Source organism: Meles meles, chromosome 3, assembly GCF_922984935.1.
Source record: "Meles meles chromosome 3, mMelMel3.1 paternal haplotype, whole genome shotgun sequence".
Classification (NCBI taxonomy): Eukaryota; Metazoa; Chordata; class Mammalia; order Carnivora; family Mustelidae; genus Meles; species Meles meles.
Window position 1 is genome coordinate 91,596,720 of NC_060068.1, and position 16,235 is coordinate 91,612,954.

At 35.1% G+C, this 16,235-nt stretch overlaps 1 protein-coding gene across 4 annotated transcripts in view; it reads right to left on the reverse strand.

The window, feature by feature from the left end:
• Positions 1-16,235, reverse strand: part of IPO11 (importin 11) — a 213,336-nt gene that overhangs the window by 68,673 nt on the left and 128,428 nt on the right. For all 4 annotated transcript variants that reach the window (XM_046000578.1, XM_046000580.1, XM_046000579.1 and 1 more), the window contains 3 exons: positions 11,929-12,024; positions 11,099-11,212; positions 4,822-4,943 (listed from right to left, as the gene is read on the reverse strand). In XM_046000578.1, coding sequence (XP_045856534.1) covers positions 4,822-4,943; positions 11,099-11,212; positions 11,929-12,024 — 332 coding nt within the window. The remainder of the gene's footprint in view (positions 1-4,821; positions 4,944-11,098; positions 11,213-11,928; positions 12,025-16,235) is intronic.

Here is a 16,235-nt window from a genome sequence, read left to right on the forward strand (position 1 = left end):
AAACCTGCATTTTAAAGCACTCAGGACCTACTAATGACACATTCATATTTGGTAATGTCTCCTCAACAAATAAATGAATGAATAAGCGAAGACCGAATGCTGGCAACAAGGAGGAAAGCAAACATCAGATGAAAATTTAAAGACCTGAATCTTAGCATTTCCAATATGTGACAAGTTGGGCAGCAGCAAAATGGATTAAAATAACTTCTCCACAAGACGAGTAGATTATCTTTAACAGTATTGTTAGATGGAAACTAATCACCGCACAATTCACAGAGAATAAAACTGACTCTACCTTGAAGGCCTTGTCTTTCTAGGATGCATCTTCTACTCTGTATCCTTACTACTCTCAAGCCCTTGCTCTATCTAATGCCTTGAGCTGAGGGCAGGGGTGAGGTGAGAAAATGAAGACTACAAAACAGTACATGCTTCCTTCTGGAAGTGATGAAAATGTTCTAAAATCAACTGTGGTAATGGCTACATGACTCTGTGAGTTTTCTAAATAGTACTCAATTGTACACTGTATGTTGGTAAAATGTATGGTCTATGAATTACATTTCAATAAAGCTGTTACCAGACATGATATTTCTAAAGCATTTTTCTTGTGAAAGACTAAAAAAATTGAGAACCAATTTTTACTACAGGAAAGCTATTAAATCTGCAGTCAAAGATTTACAGATAAAAAGAAAATACTCTACTAAAAAATACGTGACATAGAAGTAAATAATGCTCTCTACTGTAAGGGATGAAAATGGAAGTCTATCATGTTTTTTGTTTTTTTTAATTTGTTTTAAGTAATCTCTATACCCAACATCGGGCTGAAACACACAACCCTGAGATCAATAGTCACATGCTCTTCTCTTTTGACTGAGCCAGAAAGGTACCCCAAAAGTCTATCATGTTAAATACTCATTTAAAAATGGTCAGCTTAAACAAAGCATAACTCAGGTAAAACAACATGTCTACATTTTAAAAATTATAAACTTGTCTTTCATTTAACCATGTTTAAACTATACCAAAATATTACTCTTTGGAAACTGCTATCTTGATTCAACTAGTCAAACATTTTAAAAGTTGTAAAAGGATTTATCTTAGAAACTATCTTAGAAATTTCTTAAATAATAATAAATTTCCAAATGTGGGTATTACATATACTAATTTTGAGATAAATGAGAAATATGGAGAGGTACCAAGTATCCAATCCAAGCAGGTTTAGTAAATCTGACACTCCAGGAGTTTATTATAAAGGCAATTTCTTAAGTAGGTGATAATTCAAAATACAAAGTGCCATTCCTTAGAACATGTGTGGTTAACACACAATTTTAAAATAATGAATAGGTGTACAGATATTCAATATACCTGAAATTGTGCTGAAGTAAAAATGAGGGCATGTAACACACAGGGACTTTTGCTTTTAGAACTCTGTATTACAGTAAATGGATAAATCCATGAGAAAGGAAGAAAGGGATGAAATAAAAACAGCTAACCCCATCTATCCAGGCAGTCTGATTTTGCATACGTAAACTCACGTAATCTTTACAACTGTCTCATTAGGAACACACATACATTTTAAAAACAAGGAAAGTTAGCCACAGGTAATGCAAGTAACATGGTCATCATCATCAGCAAGTCACCAGTGGCACTGGGATTTCAGAGTGGCTCTGAAGTCTAGAGTTTTTACCAAATTTCTGAACAGAACTAGTGGATTAGGTAGGGTAAAAGCGAGTTAAATCGTTTATCAAATGGTCATTCTTTAGAGCAGTGATTCCCAACTAGAGGCTAGAAGCTCTACTGGCATCTAAAGGGCAGAGGTGCTGCCAGGTACGTTACAAGGCGCAAGGTAGTTCCCCATAACAAATAATCATCTGGGGGCACCTGGGTGGCTCAGTCAGGTAAGTGTCTGACTCTTCTGATACGGGAGAAGATCATGATCTCAAGGTCCTGACATCGAGTCCCTTGTCCAGCTCCACACTGGGCCCACGTGGAGCCTGCTTAAGATTCTCTCTCTCCCTCTGCTCCTCCCGCCCCCCTTTAAAAAAGTAAAGTCCAAAACGGAGCACCTGGGTGGCTCAGTTGGTTGAGCATCCAACTCTTAATTTTTGGCTCAGGTCATGATCTTTGGGTCCTGGGATCAAGCCCCATATTGGGCTTTCTGCTCAGCAGGCAGTCTGCTTGAAGATTCTCTCCCTTTCTCCCTCTAACCCTCCCTCTGCTTGTGTGTAAGCACTCTCCCCCATAAATCTTAGGAAAAACCCCCCAAAACCCAAATAATCATCTGTCCCTAAATATCACTAGTCTATAAGTGAGAAACCATGCTTTAGAACAGTGTATTTCTGCATTTGAAAATCTGTTATAGTAAGAGAAGAAAACAACATTTCCCAATTTAGATGATTAAAAAAAATCGCCCTGAACATTATTTGCTCAATCTACTTATTTCAGGCAAGGAAAATGTTAAACTGCAATGTCTAAAAGAAATGCAGAAACAGAAAACTTGCTGTTACATGAGAGGTATTATTACTGGGGATGCAAAAAGGGGAAAATTCTCCCAAACCCCAACAACTCTGTAGTTTAAGTAGAGGAAAAGTGACAAAACAATAAAGCTGACCTAAATTCCCACATTACCTTCCACTAGAAATGTGAATATAAATCTTTTTAAGTTCTATCATGGGCCAATGACTATGTGGCAAAACTTACACAGCAATTTAGTTTTTTGTTAACAGATAATTACATTTTCTGTATCTATCGAAGTTTCTTTAGTCACTAAGCCAACGATAAAGTTCCGTAATTATTCTTTAGAATTCTATCACTACATTATTTAAGATTTTCCTGGTATTCTTAGGATAACATGTATTCATTGGTGCCCACAAGATTTTTCTATTACTTACTTCATTTTTTAAAAAAGAGCTGATCTTCCTATCACAACTCTCTTCTCCCAACTTTTCAATCTGAAATCTTCATGTTTAAGAGAATTCCAAGTCTTATTAAAGTTCTGCCCCTCAATTTAGACAGGATGACATGAGACACTTGCCCCCACCCCCCAACCACGGTCTATTTAGAAATCTTGTATTTTCCGGGGCACCTGGGTGGCTCAGTGGGTTAAAGCCTCTGCCTTCAGCTCAGGTCATGATCCCAGGGTCCTGGGATCGAGCCCCACATTGGGCTCTCTGCTCAGCAGGGAGCCTGCTTCCTCCTCTCTCTCCGCTTGCCTCTCTGCCTACTTGTGATCTCTGTCTGTCAAATAAATAAATAAAATCTTTAAAAAAAAAAAAGAAATCTTATATTTTCCTTAGAGAAGCTGACTATTTTGGCCACTTTAGTACTTACACACTTACATACTTACATAAAATAAAATATTAAAGCAAACAGTTGTCTCATAAAAAATGTTAAACAAATTTGCTTTAGATACAATTAGATATGCTTCATTTAATGTGTGTCACTTCTAATTTACCCTCAGTAATTTTAGGACTTTATGTTAGAAAAAACCCTAACATGTTTCTCTAACCTTAATTTTCTTCCCATTCATTAATTTATTCCACAAATGTTTACAGGGTGCTGGCCACTGCCAAAGGCTGGTTTTTTAACATTTCAATTTTAAAGGTCTGAATAACCTCAATCACTATTTATCCATGAAGAAAAGGAAACAGCAATAAAATACTAGGAGCTAAAATTTGGTTTTCAAAAATAAAATGCCACTCAATTTCACAGTGAGGAAATATACTGGTCTCGTGCATGTCTACCTGCAAAAGAGCACCATTTTGGTAGTTAAAAAGAGCAAACCCGGGAATCAAGTTGCCCAGTTCAAAATATACATAAATAGAACATACATGCCACACCCTAGACAAGTTAGTTTATATTTTTAAGTTATTTCTTGGTTCCATAAGAAGAAAAGAATCATGCCTATATTTCAAGACTATATTAAAAACTAAATGAGATATAAAATGTCAAACATGTAGCAAAATACAAAGACATACACAGTACATGCTCAGTAATCAGAATCTATGATTATGGTATTAGGACAAAACAAGTACCTATGTGCTTAACTCAAACTATCATATTAGAAATAAATAATACCTACATTTTTAACAAGGATTTCTAAAGCTAACTGGATTTATTTCACTAATTTATCATTAGGAAAGATGTGCTCTGAAAGTTCCCAAAGACAAAACGATCTACTTTACTCTTCTCATACAAAATCAAGTCTTACAACCCGCTTTTATGCCTTTAAAAGTACAAAAAAAAAAAAAAAAAAAATTAAAGCAGATACTGCAAAACTTCACAAAGACGGGTAAAAATAAAGAAAATAGGTATTTGTGTCTAATGCCCAAAACAAAGCATTTGCATTTGCTTTATAGAAATGAGAATTTTAACAAAGTCTGTAAACTATAATAAAATGACTTCATCAATGTAATGAGAAAAAAAGTACTTGCAAGCTTCTTTAAAGATAATCCCCCCCCAAAAAAACAGATTATGTAACATTCTTTTGAATTACGAGGAAGATCCTTTTTATGAACTGCTATTGACACATTCATCTTATATTTAAAAATGACCTAAAAGAAGTCTAATAAAATCTGCTTATAAAAAAATGAAAATTCAGACAAAAATTAATTAAATGAATTTGACCAAGTTGAACTGTAGTGTCCACCACTCCCATTCACATCTTATTAGATCTAGACCAATACCTGCCCCAGCAGTATATACTAACAAAATGAGCATACATATACACAAAACAATACTGCCCAGCAACATGCAGCAATAACAATGGCAAAAAAAAAGGTGATAATATTTTGATGTTTAAAAAAATTCTAAAAAATATTTCCTCACCTATTATCAGATGGCAGAAGAGAGAGCAAAGCCAAAGCTGAAAGTTTTCTTCTTTCAGGCTGCGTAATGTTGTCCATGCGATCAACCCACATTTCAATCATATTTCCCAAAAGCTGGTCCATCTGAAAAAACAGCAAGAGGGATCTCACAATATTTGAAATGTGGACAAGAAATTGGGACCAGGCTTGAGCTGGAAAGGAAAAATTTGAGCAAAACCAGAAAATGACTCTAATTAATCTTGGGAACCAATTTATTCTGAGAGCTAAACAGGCTGTTCAAAACCAATATATAGCTGATGAGTGGTTTTAGTAATTTCATTTACTAAATCACCAATCCAATACATTCTTCCAGTACATCCAATAGTACACTAAAAAAGTAAATGCATTTTTCAAAATTGTCAACTTATACATAGGTAATAGTTATTCAGTTAGATGATGAGATATTTAAATGTTTAAGGTGTACTTTGTTGGACTGATTCATTGCTACTTTCAGAGAAAGGGGGGGTTCCAATCTCAACCTGCAGAATTTCAAAGAAAAATAAACCAGTTTCTAAGGTATTATATGCAATATTAAAAATAAATGAACATAAGGGGCACTTGGGTGGCTCAGTCAGTTAAACGTCTGCTTCCACTCGGGTCATAATCTCAGGGTCCTGAGATGGAGCCCTGCATTGGGCTCACTGCTCAGTGGAGAAGTCCACTTCTCCCTCTTGCTCTGGTACTCCCCCTGATTACGCACTCTCACTCATATTCCCTCTCTCAAATAAATAAAAATCTTTAAAAAAAAAAAAAAAAGAAATCAACATAATGCAGAAGTAGAAAGTTTGCTGGTTAATTGTACCTATCGACCTTAGCTAGGCTACGGTGTCCAGTTGTATGGTCAAATACTAGTCTAGATGTTGCTGTGAAAACACTTTGTAGATATGATTAACATGTACAAAGAGGTGACTTTAAAGAAAAGAGATTACCCAAGATAATGTGAGGTTAGGCTTCAATCAGCTGAATTTTGTCTTAAGACCAAAAATTAAGGTTTCCCAGAAAAGAAGAAATCTTGCCTCTAAACTGTGACACAGAAATCCTGTTCAAGTTTTTAGTGTCACTAAAAAATTAGAACTTGCTTGTCTTCATAATCACATGAGCCAATTGATTAAAATCACTCCCTCCCTACCCCCCCCCCGCCCATTCTCTCCTCTCATTTTCTCTCTCTCTCTTGTCTTTGTGTATCTGTGTGTGATGTATGTACACGCACGCACACACACACACACACACACGATTCTATTTTTTTCTGAAGGACCCTGATTGATACACTGATATACTAGAAAGTAAAACACAACCAACTGTAGCGTTCATACAGACTGAATGTGAATCTCAGGGCCTGCCTCATAAACACTTGTCCACTTACAGCACATTTTTAAAAAATGCATTTAATATCAAAATCTCTACCTCGTGAATGTTGGTAACTTAAAGTCAATCTTAAGTTCTCATACTTTTCTACTTTTATGCCTCTACGTATTTTCCGAGAAATACTTCAACATTTTTTTTTTTAAGTAATAAATAGTCAGGCGCCTGGAGTAGCTCAGCTGGGTAAGTATGCCATTCTTGATTTCTGCCCAGGTCATGATCTCAGAGTCATGAGACTGAGCTCCATGACACCACGGTCTTCACAGTCAGTGAGGACTTGCCTCCCTCTTCCTCTGCCCCTCCCCCTGCTCCCATATGCAGGCTCTCTCTATAAAATAAATAAATAAATAAATCTTAAAAAATATACAAATAAACAGTCAAGGGAACACTTGTTAATTCAAGACAGTTATTTATACTTGAGCTCTGCAAACTATGTCCTGCATCCTAAGATGCCACAATGAACTCACAGAATATTTACAATTATTCAGAGAAACACAGAAATATCGGTCAAAAACTACAAAAACTGTTCCTTGTGATAACTTCCTATCTTTACAAAGTATTACCCAGAAATCCAGGTAAAACAAAAAGTGAAGTTGGAGGACTCCAATATGATTCTGAAGGTTGAGAATCTGAGTGGTGCTCCATAGGCACATATATTTCATTAGTGAGCATTGTGAATATTTAAGAATGAAATACAGATATTATTCTTTCTTTAGACTTTTGTGTAATAACTACTAAGTTATTAGGACAAAAATATGTATTAAGCTATTTGGACCCAACCACTTAATAGAAGGAACTGTTAGATATTTTTATTTCTTTTGGCCTATGAGCACTGTGAAAATATTACAAACACACTAAGGGAACCATGAAACACAACCACTTGGTAACTTCTGAAAAATACCACGTGTCTTCAATTCATATTTCATTTGGAAACAAATGGTGGAGATACTCTCCAGACTTACTGCAATTATTATCCAGTAAGCAAGATTTTAAAAAACAAACCATTATCCATTATAAAAGCAAATATCAAGTCATCATTAAAGTGTCATATAGTCAACCAAAGCTACAATAATGTACCTGGTTGAAATAAAGATTCATTCAGCATAGAAAGGTATCTCTATTATCCACTTTTATTTATAATTTATTTATCTCCTTCATTATAAAAATACCTAACAGCACAGAACAGTAAGTTTGTGGGGACTTTAATTAAACAAGCAATTAGAACATAGGGATCAGCAAACCTCTTCTATAAAGGGACAGTTAAGTACATATTAAAGGCTCTTGGGCCATATGTTCCCAGATGCAACTATTCAACTCCCAACATCAGTCATAAACAACATATTAAAAAATGGACACGGATGTGTTCCAGTACAAAATTCTGGGTAACTTTCATGTGTCAGGAAGTTCTATTATTTTTTCAACCAATAAGAAATATGAAAACCATTCTTTATTCACATATTTGATAAAAACAAGCAGCAGACAGGATCTGGCCCATAGGCCATACATAGTCTGCTGACCCTGGGGAACACAATGAACAGACCCAGAACAAGGATAAAACAAAAAAGGTGTGTAGGGTACAAAATATAAGGAGGTGCTCATTCTCACCACCTCACTTGTCTCACCCAAACCTGGCCCTGATAATAAATACATAGTTCCCAATACTACAAGAACACCCAGAGAGACCTAACTAAAACTTAGGAGAGGAAGGCAAAGTCACCCAGAGGGATTAAGCTTTAAAGCAGAATAAAACAAGATAAGGAATCAAGTTAAGGAAGGTGAGAGACTAGAAGGGAGTGTCTGAGGGACAGGGAGTGAAGAGCCTGTATGCAAGAGCTCTGGAGCAAGAAAAAAACTGGAAAATGTTCTGTGTGCTGAATGGCTATCAATGAGCTCCAAAAGGAGGCTAGAAGAGACTAAAGGAGTCACAAACCAGATTACAGTAAGCCTTTGTAGGCAAACCTACATTAGAGAGGTCAGACTTACTCCTCAATCTAAAGAAATCTCAAAACCAAAGAGGTTTGCAACAGGGAAGTCATAAAATTCTATGTATGTATTAGAAAACTCAATATGGTTGCTCTGAAGTACACGTTCAGTAAAGTCTGAAATTCTAAATGGGACAAATGGAACAAATCTTTTGCGCAAAGATAAACTAGTAACATTACTCAAATTATTCAGCTACAAACATTTTTACTACATCTTTATAATTAAGTTATTTACCCTGGAAGCATATAGTCATTATGAAAACAATCTTAGTACTGAAAATATGCATTTGCTGGACCCCCATGAAACCCCACTACAATGAAAGTAAAGAAATATATATATAAAAAAAAAGGAACAATCCCACAGGATCTATAAAGAGGAGCAACTACATTGGGTAAAGATAGCAACAGTGTTTGGAGGATGGTAGGTGGACGAAAATGTTAAATGACTGGGCAGAACAGAAGCTGAAACCAAGCTGCCTGCCAAGGGAATAACAACCTAAGATAAACAGATCTGGTTCTCAGAACCCTACAATCCCCAGGCCACAAAGAAGGCAGATGGGAGGCACAGAACTCAAAACAGAAAAACTGAGAATCTATACAAGGAATAATTAGAATCCTGTAGATCCCCTTTCCCACTCCCACATAAAATCAGGTGACTTAAATGAAAATCTAGATCCTAAATGCTGAGACACCCTCATTGGAAAAGCCCCTTCCCCCATCCTGAGTTTCGCAACACTTGTTTATACCAGAAGAGAAGCTATTCGTACAGGAGAAAAAGGGTAAAAAGGGACTATAAATACTTGGATTTTCTAGTAAATCTCCCCACAAGAAACTACCATTTCTTCAATACCCCAAGGATCTAAGCTCTAAATTAGATGATTAGTCTAAAAAGTTTTCATTATTCATTCAATATAAACAAGGAACTTTGAAAGACTGAATAACAAATGCTTAGAGGACAAACTGTTCTAACCCTGACTTGTGCAAGGAGCACAGCCCTTCTCCCAAAGATATAAAATCACTCTTAATTTAACTTGGCTTACTCTACTATCTCATACTGTTTTCAAGTGTTGAGAAGAGAAATCTTTCTCTAAGATCGCTGCTTCCCTCAAAGCTCTCTAGATTTACTGGAACTCATTTCTCTATTTAATTCTTGCATATCTTTTTGACGTTCATCATAGCTGTGCTCACAGTCACTAGCCATTTGAACTAGAATAGTATTTTACTCACTTCATCTCTACACTCAATCATCATGGCTTGGCATGTCAAGTTCTTTGAGGAAAAAAAGAAGGTCCTCTTCATAATGAAAAATGAAGACAGAAAAGATAAGTGTTCATGAAAAGCCTGTGCTCTAAAGACGGAGCAAAAGTAAGTCTGAACCAATGATAACAGCTCTCTCAATCTTTCACACTGCCATGGGTTTCAATACTACCAGCAGTAGCCACAGTTCATTATTTCTCTTTAATATGAAATTAACCCCAGTGGAGGCTGCCTATGCATGGTGCTGATGATTGTACATTATGAATACATTTAAAAGCGCTGAACCATATACTTAAAAATCGTTGAGAGTAAATTATATGTTATATATATTTTATCACACACACACACACACACAAAACTAAAAAAAATGTAACATAGTAGATACCTTTTCTCTTCCCACAGCACACTGCTGAACATTATCTCTGACACAGCACTCATACTGTTATTGTGAAATTGCCCATTCAAGTACTCACTCCCTGAAGGTTACTCTGAGCTTGTCAAAACAAGTGTCTCCAGTGCATAGTGTAAAGTGCCTGTTTCAAGACAGACAGGAGGCAGTACACTGTGGTCACTGAGATATCAGGCTCCAAAGTTAGGTTGCTGGAGTATATAAAGCAATTCCATCATTTACTAGCTGTGTGAAATTGAGCAAGCCAGTAAAACTCTATAAGCCTCAGATTTCTCAAATGTGAGAGGGAAATAAAAATACTATTATCTCAATGGGTTGTTGAGAGAAATTAATATAATACATGGCATTTATACTGTTGTTAAATATAGTTATTATTAAAATCACTCAACAAAGTCTGAACTCAACTGAATAAATTCATTTAACAGTTTAATATTACCCCATCACAGTTAAATTTAATAAAGGTAATGAAAAATCTTACCTATCTATTCATCTAAACAAAGGCTAGGATCTCTAATTAGATTATATCTAAATCTAATTCTAGAAAAACTTTGTACATTCTAAAATTTGCACTTCCTTGTTCTAAATTTCCGAAGTAGTTTTGATTCCCAAACCAAAAGATTTTATAAATTGCCTCCATTCTAAAGACATCATTCAAGTACTTTCAACTTTCTATATCTTACAAATTTTTAAAGATTAAGGACTTAATACATAAAAACCAAATTTAATATAATGTATATAGTCTCAAGTAACCAACTCATTAAAGAACCTGTCTTGTACTTACCCTGGTGGCTGGTTTCAGTTACAGTTTTTTTTTAAACAAGGCTTTACTGAAAAAGTCACTTCCCATAATAATTATGATGGGAACGCATCACATGACACTACAAACAAGTTCAGTAAAGGAGTGGAACAAAAACAGTAAATAATTTTATGTAAAGTATTTCTTTCCTTTTAAGTGTTAGTAAAAAAAAATTGCAACCATAAATGAATCAAAATTCCATCCTACGGTTAAGCAGAACAAAACTATTATGAAAGAGAACTAATGTAAATTTCAACTGCCATTCAGGGATTTTTTTTTCTTTCTTCTTCAAAATTACATCTACAATGTAAGTTATTAAAGTCTGAAAATACAAAATCTTAAACACAGGAGTTTTATATAATTATTATTTCCCCAATTATTTCTAATCCTTATTTGAAAAGACTGTCTTCAATGTAAGTAAACTGATTCTTACCTCCTGGTTAAATTTATGTGCCATCTCATTAAGAAGTGAAGAAAAAAAACTAGTGTTTTGTAGCAGGACTCGACCCATAACTCCAAGATACGTTGACATCACTACAGGGTACCTCTGTATAATTAAAATACAGCACACATAAAATTATACCAAGGTATGAGTATAAACATGACTATGAACAATCATAGACATGGTAACAGTCAACAGGGATATAAAATAATATTCTCCTTCAAAATAACTTTAGGATATACTGCCAGTATTATCTGAGTTATACATAACTTTCTAAATATATGCCATACAAGGTAATATGTATGTGCTACATGTAATATGTGTGTGAATATATATATATAAAATGTGGATTTTAAAGAAAAACACAGAAAGAATATTTACCAATGGCTTATTTACTTATAGTAATGTAAATACTCATATAATACATGGTTATGTGAATCCACTTAAGAGACTGACTTAGAAAATAATCAGTATTTTCATATATTCAATATGTACTACAATTAGCACTGTTCTTTCCCATTACTCTGCATCGCATCTTTGTGGATGAATACACATGCATATAAGTGAGAGTTATCAAAAAAAAAAAAAAAAAAAAAAAAGCAGCAGCAGCAGTAGCAGCTATAGTTTGTTGGAGAAAGAAAAGGCCAAACTGTATAACTTCCCTGAAAATTACTTAATTTACTTCAAAATAATCTAATAGTATGAAAAGTTCTCTTTTTATATCTAACAAAAAGAAGAAATAATTTTCCAGTGAAGAAGGAAAATTAAAAGTAGAATCCTAGAGTCCATTACTATTCTAAAAAGTGTAAGGAAAATCTTACCTCTCCTTCTATAATACCTCTGAAAACACAGGGTAGAATCGGTTGAAACATTTGTGGACCTAATACAGGGTTCACTTTAAGGGCATTTTCCACAACCTAAAAACCAGAAAGACTCATTGGTAACACTTTATAATCCAAGTCACTGCTTCATTATAATACAGGTAAAGAAAACAATGATTAAATATCACACACTAAATCTTAGAATACATACAAATATATGAGGTATCCAATATTCTAGCACTGGATACACTTTTACAAGAAAACCCATTAAAAATGGATTTGATATAAAATTTGATGTGAGATATATTATAGACACAGCTATGCATCTCACAAAGAATTAATCACATCCTAATAAGAGATATCATGTTCATTATTACATTTCCATTTTAAACAAATAACCCTTACAAAATGGTACACTAATAGAATCAGCACAAAGCATTTCAAAAGTGTTGGCTTTCAAAAGTGAGGCAAAAATACGCAATGGGGATGTCTCTTCAACAAACGGTGTTTGGAAAACTCTATAGCTATATCCAAAAGAATGAAACTGAAGCCCTTCCTTAAACCATCGCCAAAAAAACATACAAAAAAAACAAAACAAAATAAACAAAAAAACAACAAAAAAAACCCCCAACCAACCCTCAAAAGGGATTGAAGACCTAAATGTGATTCCTGAAACCATAAAATTCCTGGAAGAAAACATAGTAATCTCTTAGACATCAGCTGCAGAAACATTTTTCGAGATATGTCTCCTTTGGTGAGGGAAACAAAAGTAAAATTCAACTATTGGAACTGCATGAACCCATCAACAATAACAAAAAGACAATCCAACTAATGGAAGAAGATATTTGCAAATAATGTATCTGATAAGGGATAATATCTAAAACACATAAAGAATTTATACAACTCTACACAAGACAAATCAAAACAAAACAACAAATAATCCTATTAAAAGTGAGCAGAGCACATGAATAGATTATTTTTCCAGAGAAGACATATGTATATCCAACAGACACATAAAAAGATCATCAACATCACACATCAATAGGGAAATACAAATTAAAGTCACAATGAGCTACCATCTCACACCCATCAGAATGGTTAAAATCAACAACATAAGAAACAAGTGTTGGCAAGGATGTGGAGAAAAAGGAATCCTCATGCACTGTCAGCAGGAAAGCAAGCTGGCGCAACCTCTGTAGAAACCTGTGTGGAGGTTCCTCAAAAAAACGTAAAATTTGGAGCGCCTGGGTGGCTCAGTCAGTTAGGCCTCTGCCTTCAGCTCAGGTCATGGTTTCAAGAGTCCTGAGATCGAACCCCGCATCTGGCTCTCTGCTTTGCATGGAGCCTGCTTCCCCCTCTCCTTCTGCCTGCCTCTCTGCTTACTTGTGATCTCTGTCAAGTAAATAAATAAAATCTTTAAAAAGAAATCAACTTAAAATTAGAAGTACCATATGACCCAGTAATTCCACTACTGGCTCTTTACCCAAAGAAAATAAAAACATTAATTCAAGAAGATATGTGCACCCTTATATTTACTACAGCATTATTTACAATAGCTAAGATAAGGAAGCAACCCAAGTGTCTGCCTATAGATGAAAAGATAAAGAACATGTCTCATACACACACATACACAAATAGAATATTACTCAACCATAAAAAAGAATGAAATCTTGCCATGTGCAACAACATAGATAGATCTAAAGGGTATAATGCTAAATAAGTTACAGAAAAACAAATGCTATATGATTTCACTCATATGTGGAATTTAAGAAACAAAACAAAGAAAAAAAGAGACAAACCAAAACAGACTCTTAAAAATAAGAACTGGTGATTAACAGAGGGGAGGTAGGTCGGAGGATGCGTGATATATAGGTGAAGGGGAATACCAGTACACCTACTGTGTTGAGAATTGAGTATGCACAGAATTACTGAATCATTATATTGTACACGTGAAACTAATAGTATACTGTGTGTTAATTATTTAAAAAAAGGCTGGCTTTTAACAGAGAAAAGTTAAGTTAGTAAAAACTATACTCACTGTTCAAAAGTCAATCTACCTGTAAGTTTATCACTAAGATGAAAACAGCTTGGTGATAAACAGCTTGCGTACATATTGCTTATATATTAAGTGAGAAATAATCTCATTTCATTTATAATACAATTATACAGGATATCAATCATGAGCACTGATTGTCACAGGTGAAAATGCTTAAGGATGAGTGAGAGTGCTTCTTTTTATAACAATGACAGGGTAAAATTCAAGCAGAACGACGTTTTTTGTTTACTTTTGTTTCATTTTGCAGGAAGATAGGAAGGCAGTAGTCAGGAAGCAGCAATGAGGACCAAGGAGTATTTCATGCTTTCAGCCCCACTGTTAAGAGGGAAGGAATGAAAACAGACACCATATGATACGGTTAAGAGCAAGTATTAATCTCAAGGCAGAGCCAAGTTGCCCTTAAAACTAGTAGCAATGTTTCTCAAGGGTCATTATCGACATTCTGAGTGGGACAAGGATTTATTGTTCAGGACTACTCCATGCATTAAGGGGCTTTTAGCGTTTTGGTCTCTGTTCATTATGTGCCAAGAGCATGCTCCAAGCATGATCACCATCAAATACAACCTCCATGCATTCTGAAACATTCTGAAGGTAGGCAAATAGTACCCATGGGTGACAGCATTCTCTAATTTTGAGCAGAGGTAAAGGGAATGTCTAAAAAAAAAGTTAAAAATACAAAAACTTTTACAGTGGACCAAGTATTATGCTATCTACTAAAAGATAAGAGGATAAAAGTTACCACAGTTTGATTGGTTTTAACAACAGGAAATGAAATTCAGAAAATAATTAAATCTGACCTCAATAAAGTTTATTTAAAAACAGATTCGGGGGGTGCCTGGGTGGCTCAGTGGGTTAAAGCCTCTGCCCTCAGCTCAGGTCACGATCCCAGACTCCTGGGATCGAGCCCCGCATTGGGCTCTCTGCTTGCTGGGGAGCCTGCTTCCCTTCCTCTCTCTCTCTGCCTGTCTCTCTGCCTACTTGTGATCTCTGTCTGTCAAGTAAATAAATAAAATCTTAAAAAAAAAAAACCAAAAAAGATTTGGAATAAAGATGGGGAAGATGTAGATAAGCTAGTAAATTGACTCTGGGAAGTTCATGTCATCACAAAGTCTCTATAGAAAATAAAGCCACCTGCTGAGGGCTAGACACATACTTAACTTCATTCCCTTCTGATACCCTACTATAATTACAGTCTACGGATTTTAAAGACATGGGGAACAATTTTAAAAGGACCAAGGAACAAGAGATGAATAGTAGAAGGTATAAAGAAGAAATTCAAAAAGTAACTGATCAGGTCACAGAGAGCTAACACCTAAGAATGAAGTGGACAGAGTGGAGAAGCAACTTGATTTATGGCATCTCTGTCATCTCCCTACCTTTCATCAAAACCCACAGAAATTAGGACCTCCTCTGGAAAAGAGGGAAATGAAAAAGCTAAAAATTAGACTAATCAAAAGTCTATTTAAGAAACAGTTTGCCAGATATTCCCAAATCTGCATATCCGGGCAAGGGACCATCTCTCTCGGCAGGAGAATATAGTGTATTATCTTTTAAGGGTCTAAAAGGGTTTCCAGATTAAAAGGGCCCAGTAGTGCCCAGTACAATCAACTAGAATAAACCTACATCAAGGCACATCACTGTAAAATTTCAAGACACTAGAACAAGAGGAAGCTACAAGCCTGGGGAGGAGGAGGAAGGCAGGAGAGTCAGCATGGCTCTGGAAAAGACTTGGACAAGTAATTTAAATAAAATACCCAATGGGTCAATGTGTCTGAACATACTGAGCAAAGATTACTGGCAAAGAATATAGTGCATATAAGAAAACAATACTAAAAAAATTATTAACACCTAAGATTACATAAGTTTGTGCAGAAAAAGAGAAGCAATCACATATTTAGATCATTATGACTTTCAGAATATAAATTCACTTACAGGTATCATTCAATACAAACCAGCTGTCAGTATGCATTTTCTTTATATATAAAGATATAGTTATTTTTACAATCAAGGATCCACAAATATATCAGGGCTAAAATGGAATCTCTGTGTTTGAAAAGGTTAGGAACCATAGCTAGGGAAGATGAGGTTCTTTCTGAAAAATTATATAGGAAAATGCTATTATTAGACTTGGAGGCAGGGGCAGTGAAACAGAATCAAGACAAAATTCTGGCAGCAAAAGTGGTAAGATTTAGAAAACCAACTGAACACTTAACCAAAGGTGAAGAAGTTGTAATTACTCCTAGTTTATGTT